Consider the following 22,073-nt stretch of genomic DNA (forward strand, 5'->3'; position numbering starts at 1 on the left):
CATTGGGATCAGATTAATGTCCGTGTTGTAGGTATAACACAATAATATACTGAGTGTGTATCGCGGGTGTGATATGTACCTATACCCGCACGTGTGCTTATAAATATTATACGAGGGATCGAACTTTGTCGGATTTCTGTGTTGTTTTTTATTTTATTTTTCAGCTTATTATTGCTAGGGGAGCTATAAATTAATTTCATGACTCTATACAAATATGAAACGTTAAAAGTTTTCGATGCATATTTTTGCATATTATTTTTTTTTACTTTGATACTTCGAGGACTATTATTACCTATTATCCGTCGAATTCTTTAATAAATATTTGATTACTTTAGCTCATATTTTTTGACGATCCTACTAATACTATAAACGCGAAAGTAACACGTCTGTCTGTCTTATGCTTTTTTACGAGTCATGACCAATGGCCAATATAATATAAATATATATATTTCTTACTATAGGTAAATTGACTGTATTAGTACATAACCATAGAAAAACGAAATAATATTTTGTATAATTGTAAAAGTTAACGTTTAAAATTTATTACTTCAATATCCAATGTAAAAATATGCAAATCCATTGCATATTTTTTAAGAGTCGTTTGAAATAATGTTTTCGCATTTCTAAGTGCGTGCTGTGGGCATCATTAATTAGGGTTTCTAATGTCCCTATACTTATGTATAACTTTTAAGCCAAAGCCAAATCGTTATAATATTTTTGTACATATGTATATGGTGTACCTATCTAATAATAAAATAATATGTGTAAACTGTTATTTTTCAAAAACGTATAGTAATTGCTTTAATCATCGGTATCTACTTTAAAAATGTGTTAACATTTTTATTTTTATCGGTTATTTTTTTCGCCGAACCAATATGTGGTTGTATAATATTATTATGATAATACATCACCCGAAAGCATAATATTGTGAAACATATTATTATTATAATAGGTATGAAGACTGCGTAATTCTGTCAATAAATAAACTCCCTCGTATATGCACAATGGAGAATACTCGTGAAAATAAATTACACTATATATCGATACCGTATTATATAAGTATTTTCAAAAATAAATTATGCATCGCGTATTATATCATCGTATTATTACTGTATTCGTCAGTGTCACAAATGTTCACATTTGCGATGCCGCGCCGGTACGTACATATTATTCAACACAATTTACGTCCTATATACCTATATTCAAAAAACGATTATAATGTTATTATTTTCCGACGACGCGCCGCACACTTTCATCGCCAATAAAATATTGTATTATACTCGTAATATTATTCTTCGATTTTCGAAAATACGTTATTCTTTAGTCACGAATCGCGATGACACGTCGATTTTAAAATGGAAATAAAGTCGTACACACACACACACACACTAACACACAAAACTTCGGAGTAACTTCCTTCGCGTGGAAAAAGCGTATATAACGATTACCCGTAAACAGGGTTTTCACCCTGGTTTTCTCGTTTCCGGCCCGCATAAAAATAACCTCGGAAAACGTTGAATTATTATTATTATTATTATTATTTACTATATTGGTGTTTGCGAGAGAAATATTCTGAGAAAATTTCATTCGTTGGTTCCGGGTTCGTCTGAAAGTTACCTAATTACAAACATAAAATATACCAAGTGATTATTATAACACTATAATCAGTCCTTATATCTGTATATTTATTTATTTTTGTAAATATTTTTTCTTACCTACACAATTTAAAGTCATTAGGTACAGCAACACACTATAATTTTTAAAGAAATTGCACCATTTTCCATCGTTATTAAAAAAAATTGACTTGTCAAATTGTTGTGCTGTATTAACTTCGAATAATGTAAAAAAACAATGTTTTTCAGAATAACATAAATATACCAAGGGCTTAATAATAAAATAGAATCATAGAATTATGGTACTAGATAGTTGGCCAAGCATGCTTAAATTGTTTTCATTTAATAATGCATTTATTAAAATTCTGATCTGAGAATATTTTTAAATGTATTATAATATTATACACCATGACCATATTTTCAGATATTTGAGATTGTTTGTACTACTTAATAAAGAGAATCATGAGGTCATACTAACTTCAGTTCTTTTTATCAGAATCCTTCTTTTTACTATAAATTAGTTAATGATTATTAATATACATATCAAATTCAAAATTCGAACAAATAGTTTCTTAGTTATTACAATTTTTATATTAAGTATGATAGTCCTTAAAAGCGGTTGTATAAAAATAAACCCTATATACACGATTATACACCAAGCTTGATTATCCTCGTTATTCTATTAATAATGAATTTATTTAAATTCTGAAATTTAAAATTCATTAGTACGATAGAATATGTGTACTTAAACATGATAATTAAAACACTTAGATATTTGATTAGATGTTATTTAAAGACTATTCTGAGTCAATACAAATCTCTTTTTTTCAAATTAGAACCACTCTTTTTTATTGTAAGTTGTTAAGCATACCATTTTGTAGACTTTGAGTGGGACGATAAGTGTATTGATTTTACAATGATATATGTTATTCTAATTTTTTTTCTGTCATGACCTTTTACAGTGCTATCTTCAACTTAGAGAGTGGTTTCTGGTTGAACATCGGATCTATTTGGTACTTTGGAGGGTCGATTGTAAAAAATGTCAAGTATTTTTCAAAATAATCGTTAAAAATAAAACGTGGTATATTTACCTAAAACTCGATTTTGACAAAATTGATGATGTTGTGTTATTTCTGTAAATCAAAAATGAACAATTTCAGAGACTTATATTATTATAAATCATTATAACATTAATGTTCATTGAACATTAAACATTCAATTATGATAAATTTCAAAATATGACAACTTATTTTATGTTGTTTAGTGTGTTTGAAATTGTCTACTTTTTTTTTTACTTATTTTTTTAAATTTTATTTATGATAAAATTATTATTTGCCAGTAAAAAATCTTGAAAATTTAATACAAGGTTCCTCATAATTTGTTTTTACGGTAATTAAAAAAGTGTCGAAAATATTTTTTACAATTCTAAGTGTTTAAAGTTTAAATATTCATGAAATTTATCAAAATACCTATATAAATAATTTTATAATTAAAAATTCATAACTTTTTTAAAATATAACGGCTTATGCTTAACGCTCGAAATAATAATAATAATAAAAGAAGTCACATATATTTTTTATTTTTTATTAAAGTTTAAATGTTGACGACATTGGATATTCACACTCAAAACAATAATATCTTATACTCAAACGATTTTTTTTATTTTATTGTAATTTAAAAAATATTTATCATAAAAACTTTAAAGGTTTCAACTTCGATTATCAATTTCATATAAGTACAATGATATTTTTAAAATATTTAGAATAATTTTATGTAATTTATAAACACTTGAAATTTCGAATTGTTTTCGTCTTTATAAAAATTAAAAATCTCGGCCAAACATATATTATTTATATGTTATATGTAATACTGGATTTTTTTTATAGTAATTTAAAAATATTTAAAATGCATAGCAAGATTATTCTGTATAAACGGTTGAAGTTAAAATGTTGACAACATTGGATATTTAAACAAAACACAACAATAATTGTTATTTTCTTATAATTCTAAAACATTATTATTATAATATATAGAATTGAAACTTTTCAACAATACGTATAATTCTATACATTATGAAATTTTCAAAATGTTTAGATTAATTTTATAAAATGTATACCACTGACTTAGTCACACCGTTCTACTTTTCGTTGATATTGACTTGTACGTTCAACTATTATACAAAACAATATTATAATAATTACTATTTTGTTTTATTTTAACAAAAATGAATTTAAACAATCGTGTAATTAATAAAAATAAAAAAAATAAATTACAAATATTAATTTAACTATATAAAAAAATGTCCTTATACAAATATACTAATGGACCAACTTTGTTCAGAATCATCTTTCATTGTACCTATACAACGATTTCACGATTTATCAATGACGCGATACCTATAATTACGGCGAAGTGAGTTTCTCGGGTTTTTTGTTTTAATGTTGATGTAGGTATATAAATACAAATTTGAACTAGCAGTTTCTGTATAATTTAAATGTATTGTACTAGAGATTATTATAATATTCCAGGATAATAAGTTTAAAGATATCGAGGCTATGGGGATTTGAAAATTATAATGATTAGTAAAAAAAAAAAAATATATAAGCATTTTATGTTTGTTAAGTCAAGTATAATATCTACTAGACAGAATATCACATCAAATTTATATTTTATTTAACAGTATAATTAAGGATTATTTTCTTTTGTAGGTACACAATGTCTGATAACTCAAAAGCTACTATTGTTTGCATTTGTATTTAGAATTATTATCAACATTTTCAAAACATAATATATATATATATATATATGTTTACCTACTTAACAGTATATAGTAAAAATAGTGAAAAAAAAAAAGAAATCTTTATCGTCACGCCAAACATATAAAAGTATCTGAAAACATGGTTTAAGAGTATTACAGAACATAATTGAACTTAATAATTCCAAATTCAGCATTTGAATTCATGCATTATGGAAGGATACAAAATATAGAATGAGCATGCTTGTTGATACATTATGTACGGTGTATACTATTTGCAATTTGCATATGTATTTTAAATGTTATGTATATACCTGAAAATGTAAATGCGCATTGGTCCCGTAATTGTATACAATTTCGCGGTATGTGTGCGCAATATATTTGATAAAAATTACAACAGATTTATCGTACCATATAGTTGGAATTGGATCGGATGCACAGGTATATAATACACTATACCTACCTTAGTCTGAAATTCCGATGACATGAAATTCAACGAAACTGAAATGACACACGAAAATGTGAATATAAAAAACAATAATTTGAAATATAATTTAAACATGCGAACTTCATTTCCTCATACGTGTTTCGAAATAAATATATTATAATATTATTTCGGTGTTTTTGAAATGGAAAAAGAAATATTTCCACTCAGTTCCACATTTTTAATTCATCGAATTGCGTACAAATGGGTACAGACTATCTATATGTGTTTCGTAATGATATACTTATATACTTAATTCCAACATAATATTGTAACCTAGAAGTAAGATATTATCTAAGATATTGCTTATTAAGTATAGTTAAAAATTTGAAAAATAAGCAGACTGGAAGTAGACTTTCTTCTAATAGTTTAATAATTTACGTAGTTCTTCATATTCAATTTTGCAAACATTGGTTCATTTTATTTTGTTTTACTTTTTTTTTTTACCAAATTTTCAATTTCAATCAATTCATGATATTATATAATAATTTATATTGTGAATAATTTATAAAATCAAGCTAATTCGGTTCTTAAGGTGAATACAAGTAGGTGTGATATGTGAACCAATTTATACCACCTCTATTAACAACCAGTAAAAAAAGATTTTTTTTTTTAAATTATTCTTTATATACATCCGAATTTAATAAAAGGGGGTCAAGTGAGTGCCGATATGCTGTATATAAGAGGTATCAATTGGGTCACCGGAATGGATATAAGAATTTATTTATTTCATTTTATGCTATTAAGTTATTTTAAATTACTCCTTTCTATTAGTTAATATTTTCAAAATGTAATTTATTTTATTATTAGTATTATTTTAGGTAAGTTGATAATACGACATTATCATAAAACGGTGTGAATAGGTTCATACCTATTTAATTAGTCTAAAATAAATCTACGTATTTTGAAAATATCAATCAAGGTTTTTAATTATAAAAAAGTACTTAATGAATATCGTTATTTATTGTTTAACTTTAAATATGTAATTTAGTACAACGCTTAACGTAAAATTTCTATTAACAATTATTTAGTTTATATTTATTTATTTTTTAAGTCAGTTATGAACTACTTATAGGGAATGTTGTATTAAAATTTCAAAGTTTTACTATAAATAAACAATACTTATGATTTTATATTTCGTGATTTTATAAAAATTTGAACTTAAAATGCATAAAAAAAAATTGTCACTTCATATTTTGAATATTCGTCTACAGATATAACAATAATAACAACTTATGTGGGATCTTGTTTTAAATGTTCAAGATTTTTTGATCAAAATTTATGGAAAAAAACTAAAAATTGAAACATTGTAAGTTTCAAAATAACCAAAAAAAAATAAAATATATTTTGAAAACTATCATGCATATAAACTTTTGGTATGACTTTAAAATTTATTATATCATTTATTTAACAGATATTCGTTTTTGAATTCCAAAAAAATAATTTTGCCGAAAAGTGCTAAAAAATATTCGTATTTCCTTAATTTAATTTTTTACCTTTTTTGTTTATAAAAAAAGTACTAAATGATTTTTAATTTTGACCCGTCCTACTTCCCTCCTTCTCCCTATAGTAACAACCAAATACAATTTTCTATCAGAAACCATCTCCAAAGTTGAAAATATAAGCAATTTTAATGCCCCAGAAAGTATTTACGCACATAAAAAAAACACACATCATTGTAAAATCAATACATTTATCGCTCCACTAAGAATCTAAAATATGACTTTATTATAATTAAATGGAATCTACATAAATATATAAATAATTCATAACTATCACCGAGGTTACTGCACTTAAGTGTTGTGTAATTTGGTTTTTATATTATTAGCTTATAATCGGTAAAATTACATAATTATATGTTGTGTCACTTTTGATTTTGACCGGTTAAAGCCATACAATAGTGATTCAATTATTCGGTAGGTGGGTAGCTACATAACGTGATTTTAATAAAAGATTAATATTACTATGACAGTATGACATAATTATCAAAGATCTGTCTTAGGTTTTTGTTCCGTGATTCCTATAAACGGTTGATTTCATACACCGTTGAACACATTAAGATGTAGAACTCGGCGTGTATAATATATACAGTTATTAATACAATACCATTCCAAATGAGTGTGACAAGACCAAAAGACAATAAATTATTGATTATTAGATTATCGCAGTATAATGAATAATATAATTGTTTACATTATTAAAAAATAAAAATACTAGTAATATAAAAGTCTTCAGTCTGCTGGTCTGGGTCGTATAATAACAAATTGCGTGACGATATTATTATACGTTTGAGAAAAAGGTGTATAATTTATTCGATGTCATGTTGATTGTCGATGGGGAAAATACGAAATAAGAATATTATTCAAACGAATAACAAGAATATTATAATATTATTATAATGGAAAATTTGTTGGATTATCGATTGCACGGTATTATTGCGATTCAGAAGATTTCAAATAGTCAACAATGACTTATCGTTCCTGATTTATTTATTAGCCCACGTGTTATAGTTTCTAGAAACCCGGGTCATGTTACCATTATATCAATATGGTATTTTGCATCATAAAATCGTAAATATTGATATTTAGTACTTTGATTTCGAGTGTAATCACGAATACGATTTGAATTCGGGCATATCGAAAATACGAAATATACGCAAATAAAAGTCAGAAGAAGATAGCCTATACATTTATATCGTAATATATTTGAAGGATAAATAAATAATGTGTGTATCAACACTCGAGTTTCGAGAAGAATAAAATTTCATTTTTTTTTTTTTTTTTATGTCTTATTATTTTGTTGCGCGGAACTGCAGAAAGAGTGCTCGCCTGGTTTTATGCTTACTCATTTTCCGGTGGAAAGTCGTGTGTCGATTGTAGTATATACTTGAGAGGTCATATTTTGATTTTTCTCACGTTTTCATATAACTTAGGGTAGCGTACATAACATGGCGGAAGGGGAAACTGCTGAAACGACGTTCCGATTTATGACACACCAGTTTATTTTTTTTTTACATTTTAAAATAGGTTTTTGTCGTGATTTTTTAAAGTATCAATGCTATAGTTGCAAAGACTTATTGAAACTCTCGCCGATTTTTAATAAATTGTAATTTATAAATTATTGTTTGAACATTTTTTTTTATCGGGTATCTGGAAGATTCGTTGTCGCGTCTAATTGCAACAATAGTATATACTGCCATATTGACTAATTTAAGGTTTGACTGATGTGAATATTGCACTTAGGCAAATAAAAAACTTGATCGTTTAACCCCGCCCATAGCCTATACTATATTACCACAAAAAAAAAGTTTTTATTTAAATGTATTATAATTTTAAAATCATATGTATACCTAATTATAAAAGTTATAACGACTTTCGAATTTCTTCACTAGCGGTGTGTACAATAAATAGTCCCTGGTAAATACGAGGTGTCTAACGGGCATAAGATTGTACTTTTCTTTCTTTTTTTTTTTTTTTAATCCACTTTTACTTTACTTGTGAAACTTAATATTCAATACATCACACATATTTGTAACGGTGTTAAGTTTCTTTATTGATTACCAGTACAATGAAATGTAAAAAGTTTAAATCTTGTCAGCGATAAATCATAGTGTTGCGACACAGAAAATACGATTACAACCGTGTTCAGTCAACCCGCGTGTACTTAATAAATGAAAACCGATCCGAACAAACCGAGGAAAATTGTTTTATTAGTTCATAATAATATTATTATATCGCCACTTCTATTATGATGTATCGGACTGGACTCTCTCTGAATTTGAAACGTTAAATGCGCCTGCTACATACAACTATAACATTGTTATTGCATACCAACGGGGTACGTTTCTTTTTTTTTTTTTTTTGACAACCGTAATATTACAATGTGCAGAAAGTGCGTCCAGCATAGTTTTCGAGGGAGAATATAATATATTATAATAGATTCCGGTATCGATTCGCCGTGGTGGCATGTACAGTGAAAACGCGTACAATAATAATATATAGGTACAATAATAAAATTATAGGGTGTAGTTCGTAGGCCGGTCCGCACTCGACGGTCGTCCACCGACTGCAGCGAAAATCGCCGGCGACGACCAGACCGCGACGGCGGTGTGTCCCTCTCCCTACACCAGTCGCGATATCCACTGCGATCTCGACGTTTCCACGGCAACCGCACGCGTGTGCACACGAACACTGCAGTTCTCCATATTGGATTTAATTGCCCGTTTGTATCACATAATAATACACACACATTCACACACACACACATACACGCACGCAATATGATTTACCAAGCACGATCGACCCCTTTTTACCCTTAAATTAATTCACGCGTCTGATTTTTGGAATTTTTATAAGTATACTCGAGGTGGCTTATGACGGTAGCTTGCCGCACACGAATATGTAGATTTTTTTATGACATTCAAAGAGTGTCCCGTGTCGATGTATATTTTATACATATATAGTATCATATATGTATTTACAAACGAGCACTTCCTTTTTTCTACTTCAAACCGTATGGCAGATGATTTTGTTCAGCGTGCGTAGATTGAAAGCTATGACGACGTCATCAGTAGTGCTACCACTCTTTTTGGAGTCATGAACGTAGCGTATACGGCTGTTTTATCGGTAGTATATAGCAAGAGCGACACTGAAATGTCCCATTACATTTTCGCTATACTATATACCTATACCTTAGGTAACTATTTACAAGCATTTACTGTAAATTGTATAAGTAATAAAGTATTTTTTTTTATTTTAATCCCCTCTCCCCCAAAAAAATAAAAAATAAACAGGATCCGTTAAAAATTTAAAAAAAAAATTGTACATATCATCTTAACAAAATACTTAATTATACGTCACTATTGCTTCGAGTTTCAAAAAAAAAAAAATCCTTTTTAACACATTTTAACGATCAGATACAAGAAATATATAGCGTATTAAAAAAAAAAAGCACTATATTTGCATAATATAATTTATTTTATCATACTGAAGTTATTTTATTGCAATCGACATTATATACGCCGTCAACGGTGTGCCAAGAAATTGTGAGGTAGGAGGGCAACACTGTCTGTATTATTGCCGCCCCATCCAAGTCCAAATTGCCATTGCAGCTTCTCGCTTTTTTATCATAATATGCATAGTCTTAATCAGGCACGTACACGAAAAAATAGTTCGGCGAGGCGAAGATGACCCCCCCCCCTAAACCCCCTCACCGTATACGTGGCTGGTCTTAATACCTGTTAATCTGGTAATCAGTAATTAACACGTAACTTGATAATGAGCCTTTGTAGAATCAATAAAATGTAAACACCTCTTTTTCAAAAGACTGTTGCAGACGATTTATATAAATGTATAGGAATTCCGTAAAGAACTGCGTTGACGTATTATTATGTTGATTATGAGAGGCGAATTGGAGACCAAATAAGCCCCTTCAAGCTATAAATCCTAGAAACATCTGTAATAAAGTAGTGCGTGTACATACAAGCCTCATTCTTTCCCTCCTATCGTGACATCGATCGATACGCGTGTCTAAAAACATTCGACAACTATATACATTACAAGAATATAACCGTTTGATGGTGGACCGATCTGTGTTATCCATGTTCGGACGTTCGTAATAATGTCGCCGGGATTATAAATAGTTATAGACTATTGTAGTAGACAATACTGTAATATATATATATATAACAAATAACGTTTGAAATCTAATAAATAATTATTGCGATTGATATTGATATAAGATAATATTATATTATATCGCAAAGGTTCGCTTATAATACCTTCGTCAAAACGATGCATTAAATATAAATCGACTTTTTTTAGGTCCACGTTATAATGATACAAAATTATAATATTTGCAGGTAACGAAAAAAGGCTATTGTTTTATTGATTTCAATTTATTGTTTTAAGTTAATATTAATTTATCTAAATATAATATGTTCATACTTGATTGGTTAAACATTAATTTTACATTTGTTAGATGTCTTTATTTGAGAGCATATTATAAATATGGATGCGTATTTTTCATTGTGAAGGTAATAATAAACTCGTTAAGAATCGACTTTTTTTATTGTTTTAATATAAACATAAAACAGATTGTAAATAACATTGAATAATAATAATTAAATAAAAGAATCGGCTTTGAAGGCAAATGTAATAATTTAATTATTAGGCAACGATTTGATCGATATACAATTATTATTACTAACTTTCAAATAGTGATAATAAATGATTTGTTTACTATTTTTTTGTATTTATTTAAATATTATTTTTTCCTTGCCGTCGTTTTCACGTATACATAATCACAATGTAAGCTGAAAATGTATTTTTTCGAGTAAAATATTAACATATAAAGATTCGATTTGTATTTCATCGAGCATAACATTTTATTCAGGTTACAGATTTTAAACTTAACACAGAAGCGGTCAGCTTCTTTAAGATTTCGCGAATGATAAATAGATAGTATATTATACCTATATTTAGTCATAGTATATTATACCTATATCTAGTCATAGTTTATTTAAGGTATATATGGCTTTTAATCTAATAGATACAATTATACATGATATTTTATTAACATATTTGATCGTATTTTAAATATACAAGATTAACGGTAAATTAGTTATATTTAAACGAGAAACAAGTATACTATGTAGGCTGCATAAATCATATTGTAGGCGTTATTGCAAGTAACAATAATTTTAATATTTATATTTAAAATTTAACTGAAACAATTAAATATCGAAGTTTAATAAATTACTCATTTATTTGTTGATTTACTTGAACGGCACATCAAGTATGAAATATAATAGTATTGTTCGACTTGTTCGCACCCGGTGTGTAAATAAAACCGATCGACGTGTAACGAATGTTAAAATCGTGCAAGTAGCATATAGTATTATATATATATATATATAGTGGAAACTCCAACATTATGACCACCCGCAGCTGGTGCTGAGACTTTGTAATGGGAATTATCGAATTGCGAAACACAATACGCTAGTAGTTGGAATTTATAGATCGAAAAGTCTGTAACGTAACCGTAACTATACGACACAGTACCAGTGCGCGAGAGCATTATTGGGGGCCATCGAAATCTTTTAAATGGGTTGACACTACGGCTTGATAAATATTCATACGGGGTAGTTTAATGATATATATATATATATATCCGTTTACCTCAACAACAAAAAAGGCGTTATTAATTACAAATTTAAAAACTCAAGTATCTCGATTACAGTATTGCCATCATCACACGTAGTCTTATTCGATTTGATTCAAACTGTTGATGATAACTCTACTTATTCACTATTAAATTCGCTAATTTTTTAACTAATTTTTATATGATTGCTTCAAATTAAAAAACATAATTGCGTTACATTCTCACTCGAATACTAGAAATTATTAGCGTAAAAATCCAAAAACAATTCCTATACACTGAAATACTACAGCGTGCATAGTATTTCCACACTACGTTTTCATGTGATGACCATCGTTCACAATTGTCGTCAAAATATAAGGTTCGAATCAAATATAGTTTATAAATTCGCGTATATTTTTGCAGATTTCCGAGTTGAGCCACACCGTAATTAATGCGCTGTCGTTCCGGGTCGAATACAGACGCGGATCCGGCGGCACGGCGATGTTCCAGAGACAAGTGCGTTTCCAAATTGATCTGTCGGACGTCACGAACTCGCATGGTACTGCTCCCAGGGACTATCTGTTCGCCATCATATTCACGCTGCACTCCGGTACGTATTATATATTATAATCGGCCGCGGTCCGTCGATATATAAACTCGCGCCTATCATATATAATATATCGTCGTCAATATAACGACACGCCCGCCCGTGTCATTCGATTAAACGCGCCGTTTTGTTGTGCGACACAGGTAATATAAGACGTTTCCGGAGGGTCTGCGAACACATTCAGACGCAGATGTGCGCGAGGAAAGCGCCGTCTTCGCCCCGGGCCACCAGAAAGTTTAACACGGATTTGTCGGAAAGCTCGAGTTGCGGATCAGACACGTCCGAGAGATTATCGCCATACGTAAATATAAGAAACGTAAGTCGAAATTAAAATCCGCCGGAAACAAGCTATAGCCGCGGCTGTACGACGGTCGACGCGTCCTGTAATAAAAATAATATAATATTATAGGATATATGGCCTAGCTGGGTATAATATATGCCCCGCGTAGAGCTGCTGCACGTAAAGCGTTGAAATAATAATATTATATTATATAATTTAGGACGTTCGCGATTTCTCGAAAGATTACGCCTGTAACTGCTGTCTTAAGAGCGTCTGCATATCGATCACTGTGTATACATATTGTTATAATATTATATGCATGTGTTGTTAATAATATTATGTACCTATATATTACGTCGTCCCGATAAAATATTTGCTCGGGTTGTACGGCGCCGCGAAAGACGCGGTTATACGGGTTAGATCGTGTTTTAATAATATGTTATTATTAGGTTTATCGGTGGGGTGTTTTGTTTTTGGTAGATCTTATACTATCCTGCTATAATTACAACCGCGAGACATGAGATACGGCGTGACGTCAGAAAGCAAACGATTTGACTGTTTTTCTTTTTTTAGTTTTAACTTTTATACAGTGAACGATATGTGGACGTGAACGCGAACGACGTTTATATTTTTAATGAATTTGATCGATTTTCAAGACGTTCAATTTATTTATCATTTAATAAATATATATGTATAAAATATATTATAACAATAATGTTTTCCCATTATAATTCTTATGATATTTATTTGATTGTAACTCAAATATAACATGTCAAATATTAAAAATATAATTCAGATACTTTATAAATTGTATATGCTCTAAAGTCTAAATTTTATTTTTTTTTTTTTTTTTGGGTTGAGTCGTATATGTTTATGGGTTTTTATATTTACTGCAGGTTAACTTATAAAAAAAAATTTTAAAAATTAAATGAACGACTCAATTAACGCGTTAATTTGAAAAAAAAACACGTACTTGAACGGTGAACGTGAACGAATTCATTTTTAAAGTGAACGTTCCGAACACTGATTTTAAAATGTTATTACTTTATTAGGTTTATCGGCGGTGTTTTGTTTTCGGGAGGTTTTATATCCTGCTATGATTACAATCACGAGACATGAGATACGGCGTGACGTCAGAAAATAAACGATTCGGCTATTTTTCTTTTTTTAGTTTTAACTTTTATACAATAAATTCAAAATTAATAATTCGATATCGTTCTACTGATAACATGTTATGCCGACAAGTTAATAATAATATCATCAATGTTGATACCTACCTATTATTGTTTGCAAAACATTTATAACTATTCTGTAATATTACAAAACTTCCAACTTCGAGGAAGTTACATAATATGTTTTATTATTGTATTATTATTATTATTATTTTCGATGGATTAATGAAAATTGAAAATATCGACATAAAAATACATAGAAAAAAAGTATGTAAACATTCCCTTGAATAGTAGTTGTCGAGTGTACCTCATCATTAAGTATGTCCTTCATTATACATTATACATTACAATAATATATGTGTTAAATTTAAATTCAATGATAAATAATCACATATACGAATAACAAGCGTTCTACGATCTGTCGCCTCATTTTACTAAGTGTGTATTGTAATATAATTAGATTTCTATTAAATTAATTAATTTTACTGTTAGTTAGCATAGGTGAAATACATTTTTGGTGAAAACATTACGTTTAAAAATTTAATTGTGTGTATGCAATAATATAATAATATACGTCAAAAGTTTCAAGTACTCACACGCAACAAAATAACTAAAAGTATTATTCTTCGTTTAAATATCTAATTTAGTCCAAATTTAAACTTCAAATGTATGTAAAAAAATCAGACTTATATATTTTTAAAAACTATTGTAATAAAAACTTATGAAGAACTTTGTAATAAGTTTTCAAGTTTATTGTCTCAATGAAAATTTTTTATCAATGTTTATTGAAATAAAACTAAAAACAACTGATTGCTTCAATTTCCAACTTCTATATTTTTGCTGACAGAAAGTTAATCAAATTTGTAATAAGTAAAAAATACTTTTACCAAGAAAATCGTTAAATAAAATAGCTAATAACCGAACATTTTACGCAAAGCCGGTTTTGATAAAATAAATTTTGTTATTTTATTATAATTCAAAAACGAATAACCTATACAATAATTTTCATCAAAAATGTATTTTACATTTTCTATAAGTACGTTACTATAATTTTCCAAATAGTTAAATTTTTTAAATTATTAATAGAAAATTTGAAATTTTTGATTTTATTTGTTTTTTCATAAATATTGATTACAAATTGTTAGTTTGGATAAAAACTTTAAATATTTATTAAAAGATTCCTCATAAATTGTTACTAGATAATTTTGTTATATTTTTTTATTACTTACGTTAAGTTACTAGGTATTTAAGTTCACGAAACTTTACAAATTAGTTAAAATGTTAAAATATATAGTTAAAATGGTAAACTGTTTTTAACTTTTATAGCAAAGGCTTAAAAATTTAATACCTACAAGATTTTTCATTAGTAGACTTTTAAACCAAATAATCCAAAAAAATACAAAAACATAATTTATTTATTAAAAAAATTTTAACGAAATTAAATTTTATTTAAATGACCTATATATATATGTTTTTTTATAATTTAAAAACATATGCTTATAGGTTAATAATATTTACTTATATTATATACTACTATACTATACGTAATGGCATTTTTAAAATATTTTGATTAATTTTAAACTATTACCTATTTATACGAAAATATTCATATATTACCATTCTATGTATTGACTCAAAAGTTAATAACGATGAGAAATTTTTTTAAATAAATTACTTTAATAGCAATAATATCAAAAAATACATCATGACATTAACTTTGTAATGTACGCTAACAGACAGTCTTGCTCAGAATCTTTTTTTGTTTGCAGTAACTTACCATCGAATTCAAATTTAACACACATTACTGTGACTTAAAGTAGTATAATATACCCGACACCTACTATAAAGCAGAATGTTTAATTTCTATCTCCCTTTACTTGACGTTCATCTTCTCAAATTAAAAGTAATAGTATATTTATTATTTTATTTATATCAATTGAAATATAATACGAAACACAATAAATATAATAATAGACTGTTACTTATCAATGACTTTGCTGTATAATATTCAAAAACTTTACGTTAAATATCAGTTATAAAACAAAATACCTATTGTACGTTAAAAGTAAATAGCATAGGTCAAAAATCACAAGTTGGTGATTTAATTGCACGAAATCGGCTTAAATATTGTACCTACGCTGATAGTGGTGATACGATAGTAATGGCACGGAAATCTCGATTATTTTTAAGGTCATGCGTCACAATTTAATAATAGAAATTTTAAACGAAATACACGTGTCATCAATATTATCTTTGTATAAAGTATGTATATTCTATACAAATGGTTTTTCTCGGATTGATAGGAGTTTTAAAAAAATTCACTATTTTTTTTTTTCATATTGGGTGTGTATTTTATTATTTTTAATGAAACGCAAATAACAACAATATAGCTTCATCCACCAATGTATTATTCCTTTGTTTTGATTTGATGCATTCATTGTGTTGAAGTGGAAACTGTTCGTACTTCACGACTGTATGTTTGCTTGAATATTGAGTGTATATAGAATGAATAAACAACTTTTTTCGAAGAATTAATAAAATATTTCGGAAAATTAATTTCAAAATTTCAAAATGCTATAATTCGTAACTTTATTATTATAAAAGGATCACTAAAATTGCTGCAGAAAGGAAAAATGTAACTATAGGGACACAAAAAACTGTATACACACGACTAGAAGTCCCCTTTTTGCACTACAAATAAACATCAGAGGTAGATATTTCCGTTACGGTTTTATTGACTTAAGTCCCGTTTTTACACAAAATATGTGTATCCATAACGTAGAGAAATATAAATTCAGTGATTACTCGATTTCGTCAAAAATTGGACATATGTACCCTTTCTGCAATTAGTGATTCAAATAATAGTGGTTTGTTTATTTTTTAGTATTAAATTCTAGGTTTAACAATAAAATAAAAATATTTTTGCGTGTCATTAAAATTTGGACCAACGTACCACCTTTGAACGCGTATCACCCTTTATATAGTGTTGCTGAATACACAAGCGATCCGCCCTCGAATAAATGTCTCATACTCGACTTCCACATCACTATACATTCTTTTACAAATATCTTCTCGTTATTATCTTCCTTGTAGGAATATAAAATATATTGTGACACTATAACTGCTGTAATAGTAGTGCGCATACTTGACGTTCTTTACCAGTGAATATTTTTCCTCAGTCAAATCACTTTTTTATTTCTAGCACAACTGCGTTGTCTGTATCATACAGGCCTGAAAGTCATTATTATAATACATTTTCTTGAACGCCGTGGAGTTTAAAGAGATTGTGTGTATAGTACTAGAGTCCGGCATAGCTAGGTGTATCTTAGATAATTTTGGCTTAAATACAATGATTTTAGTTAAAATTCATAAAGTATCGGAACAAATATTTAAAAATTCCAAAAATCAAATTTACTGCATTAGAAAAAAAAAAGGTGACGAGCATGCTTGTGCGCGTCACTCTGTATAATTCATGTCGGGGAGTATATATTTTTTGAAATATTTACTCAAATATTCAGCTTATTAGCGTAATCCAAGAGACACCACGAGGAGGTCGGCTGACGAGTTTCTCAAAAATGTTATTCTTTTTAGTTTTTTCATATTTTGAAAATCGTTTAATTTTATTTATCAATTATTTATTGTATTATATTATTATTTATTAAAAAAAATTGTTAGTAAAAAAAAAATTAGTAGTCAAGTAAAAATGTAAAACGCATTGTTTTTAATAGCTGGTACATGGTAATGAGATAACCAGTATACCGTGACATCACTTCTTTCAAAAACTTTGTTTTTCTCGGTCTGTCGTGAATTTTCTAGTGCCATTTCTCCTACATTTAATATGATATGTTTTCGACTGCACACTTCTAACAGCTCAATCTATTGATATATACAACAATAGGGAATCAACTCGCACATACCTCTTTAATGACCCGAGAATCGACTAATAATACATAAAATAGGTGTTGGGAATCAACTCACTATTACTGCGGAAATCCCAAGAGCGGCGGCGGCCCTGGCGACGTTTCCGCACGAAAAATAAAACGAAACTAAAAGCTGTGGATATCATCGCTCGCGGCCATAGATCGATTGTGTTCGGTATACGTAACGATGTTTCAGGTCGAATCGGACAGAGACGACAAGAATAAGAGACTGATTAGCCATCAGGACGGCAAGGGCGGTTACTGTATCCCAAACAGCCGGCAGAGGAGACGGAGTTCGAGTCTGGCCAACAACAACAACTTCAACGGCAGCAACAACAATTCCGTGGCGAACGCCGGTGCGGCGGGCGCCAACGGCCGCAACGAAGCGCCGCCGCCGACGAGATCCAACAGCGAAACGAAACCGGCCGACGGCGCTTACATATCGGTGTCCGGATCGATGTCTTGATTGCCGACGAACATGAAATAATATTATATGAAAGTATTCCTGTGGTTTTTTTTGTTTTTTTGGGGGGGGGGGGTCGATGTCCGTGTCGTATATTATTATAATCAAAGGTGGCGCGTTAACTAGTTAAAAAGTTTAAGTTGAGATAATATATAAATGTAACATTTTTCGACACTTTTAACTTTATAACTAGTTCGGTTGACTGTTGAAATGACTTAGATTGGTTCGTTTGATTTAAAATAATCCGTTAAGTTAAAATTGAAAATATTTTTGAGATTTTTTTTTTTTCGTTTTAAATGGTTCCATACATTAATTACTATATACATATATATATATATATATACAGAAGATTTTAAAAAGAGTAAATTAAAACTATAATAATAATAATATTCAAATTTCTATTGTTTCTTGATAATATAATTTTGTAAATACAAATGAAACATTTCTCTTGACTTTTTTTAAACTGAACTAAGTCTGTCTGGTATGTGTTGCGATATTAATTTTAAACTCGACGAGTTAAATGTATTATTTATTACCCTAATCTAACCCTTTGATTATAACCTATATAGGGCAACATTTTACCGTGTTACTGTAAAATATTATTATTATTGTATAGTCGATATGTTGATGTGATAATAATATCATAATATTATTATTATTATTATTATTATTATTGCATAAATGTGTGTATAAATCCAAATGCCATTTGACTTTAATTCAATATTATTATGTATTTATATTAGGACGTGTTAGGTATAATATTATTAACATTATGTTTTTGAATTGATCGTTTATTATTTACGCTTCGTGCACGAGCAACAGCAACGCATAATTATTATCATTATTATTATATGATATTATATTGTTTTCGTAGATAGTTGTTTTAGATTCTGAGCGGGATAATGCTTATTATTGCTGTATATTATTATTATTATTATTATTATTATTACTATTATTACTTTGTATGGTTATTGTATTTATTACGGCAATGATTTATTATTGTGATAAATGTTGTGTTTTTATTTTTGTATTTGTTTGGGTAATATGCGCTTAACTATTTTTGTGGGAGCGGGAGCGTGACATATATATACTAGCGAGTTATATTACGAGCGTTTTGGAAAATACTTCATGTTAACTACGTGCGCGCCACGTGTGTCTGTCCTTGTACAGATCATACTTCAATGTATGAAAATTCGAGTTTTTCGGCTATACTTATATATTATATAGTATTTAACATAAATATTATGTACATTATGATAATGTCAAACAAGATTTTGCTATTTATTTTTTCGAACATAAATCAAAAAAAAAAAAAAAAAAAAAATCCACCGACTCCGCTCAGTATCGTTTTACTTATTGATTTGTTTATTTTTTTGAATTCGATAATGATATTTTGTTTTATAAATTATTAAATTTAATAGTCCACTTATCTTGATAGCGCACCCAAAACTATGCTTGCTTTGAATGAGGAGGATATGCGCTATGTACTTTCTCGTGATGTCAATCAATGTTCCAAAATGTGTATAAGGAAATGTTCAAAACGTTAAATTCGGTGAGAGCGCGTAAATTTCTAGTCGATAAAATTATTAAAATATATATTTTATAATACGATCGGAAACTAAAAAATTATTTGTTGTTTTATTGCAGTAGGTATATACTTACCGCAATCATAGCATATATTCGTTTTTAGAAAAAGTATTGTAAAACGGTCTGTGTAAAATAAATTTACGTACCTATTTGAAATATTCGCTAGAATATAGTATAATATTATCGTATATCATCTATTAATATATATATTTATAATATTTTATTATAATATTTAACAATAAAATATATATTACATATAAAGGCATAACCTCCTTCATAATGTTAAATTGTATCTGCTTTCTGAAATCCTTCGTTATAGTATATACACCTATTTTATCATCATCGTCATTGTCATTATTATTATTATTATTAACATTTTAGCTTTAGCTGTGGCCTGTGGACTGCTTACATGCAAATTTTCAACATGTATAATATCAATGTACTATTTATACATTATATATTTTGAACATAAATACAATTTAATATAATATAGGTAGGTACATTGAGAAATGATTATATATACGCATAATGCATATGTTACGAACGCTTTATAACGACTTTTAAAAATGTCTCATCGATTTCTGAAATGTATTTGTTTATGTTTATAATCTTATTAATTATCTCTTCGTCACTTGTATTAATCATTTTTTTTTTTTTTGTTCTCTTTAGCGAGGTACACAAGACAATTAGGTGTTATATTATAGTTAACGATTATGTACCATAAAATATGCATTTCGAAAATGTATAAAATTACACTATTTTTTTTTCACTATGTGATTTTCCATCAAAATATTTTGTATGTTTGTTTACAAAAAAAAAAAAAATGTATATTAACGACAATGATATTTTCAAATTTTTGTTGAACGCTTATGCCAACATAAATATAACAAGTTTTTTAGCAAGCCAAGTCCATACGACCGAATTTGAGATAAAAATTTTTTTTTAATGTTTCAGAGTGCCTTAAGAGTGTTAATTAACAGTAATATACATACTATATAGTTCGAACGACATCTTTTAAAGCTAAAACTTATTATTATATAATAATATAATATAGTGCATAGAAATCAATTTTCTAGCACAGACTGGAATCCCTGTTTTTATGTTAATTTTGTCAGTTACCTATAATAATTAATAATGTGTAACATTCGGCCGACGTCCATTTTAGTTTTAAACTATTCGTGTATTATGTATTACAGAATAAGGTACTATAAAATATAATAATATGATGTTTATTATGCCAATATGGCAATATGGTTGTAATGAAACTACAAATGTCAAATACATATTATACTTGTTAATAAAAAAAAAAAAATATATACGTGTTCGCTTTTTTTACGATAATATACATACCTAAATATATTATATAAATATATAATCAGACATAGTATACATATTATGTCAAGATGTTTACAATTTTGAATTATAGGTGAGAAGATACGCCATCGCCTTTTTAAAACTATCTCTTTTATCGGGGTAGAACACAAACGCAAACGGTCCTATCTGCAGCACTTTTAAATTCCAAATATTCCAAATATTTTTACCGTATCGATTTGTTATTGATCATAAAGCAGTAATATTAAATTTTGTATTTTAAAATAAAAATTAATAGCTCCAATTGTTTTAATATTATACTTCATTAAAGCATATTATTATACATGTTTAGGATAGTCAAGTTAATCTTATAAAAATTATTATATAATAAAAAATAAGATCTATCTAAGATTTATTTAAGTCAATTCATTTAAAACGCAGTGATGGATATAAAAATAAATACATCAATAAAAGTGGTGAGTCCTTTGCAATTAGTCTTGTTAGTCACTTTTTCAACATACTATTTTGAAACACTTGCCAAAAAATAAAAAATAATTAAATATACCTACAATTGAAGAACTTGCTAGGTATTACAATGTTCAAAATTTAAACGTGTTGGAATCCAATAGTTAATGAGTAAGTTCCAAAACAGTAACACCATTAAGTCTTATTTTAACGGATAAAATAAATTGAGTACTATTAATTGTTATAATATATTGTCCATATTCGAGTGTGAAAGAA

At 28.1% G+C, this 22,073-nt stretch overlaps 1 protein-coding gene across 2 annotated transcripts in view; it reads left to right on the forward strand.

Annotated features, from left to right (window-relative positions):
* The window catches only part of LOC132924582 (serine/threonine-protein kinase BRSK2), a 104,844-nt gene extending 83,511 nt beyond the window's left edge, over window positions 1-21,333 (forward strand). Inside the window, exons 13-15 of one of the 2 annotated variants that reach the window (XM_060988974.1) lie at window positions 12,416-12,602; window positions 12,743-12,915; window positions 18,168-21,333. In XM_060988974.1, the coding sequence (XP_060844957.1) occupies window positions 12,416-12,602; window positions 12,743-12,915; window positions 18,168-18,437 (630 nt within the window). In that variant the 3' untranslated portion in view covers window positions 18,438-21,333. The remainder of the gene's footprint in view (window positions 1-12,415; window positions 12,603-12,742; window positions 12,916-18,167) is intronic. The other variant, XM_060988976.1, reaches the window with a different exon arrangement.
* The last annotated feature ends 740 nt before the right edge of the window (window positions 21,334-22,073 follow it).

The sequence above is a fragment of the Rhopalosiphum padi genome, chromosome 3 (genome assembly GCF_020882245.1).
Source record: "Rhopalosiphum padi isolate XX-2018 chromosome 3, ASM2088224v1, whole genome shotgun sequence".
Taxonomy (NCBI): Eukaryota; Metazoa; Arthropoda; class Insecta; order Hemiptera; family Aphididae; genus Rhopalosiphum; species Rhopalosiphum padi.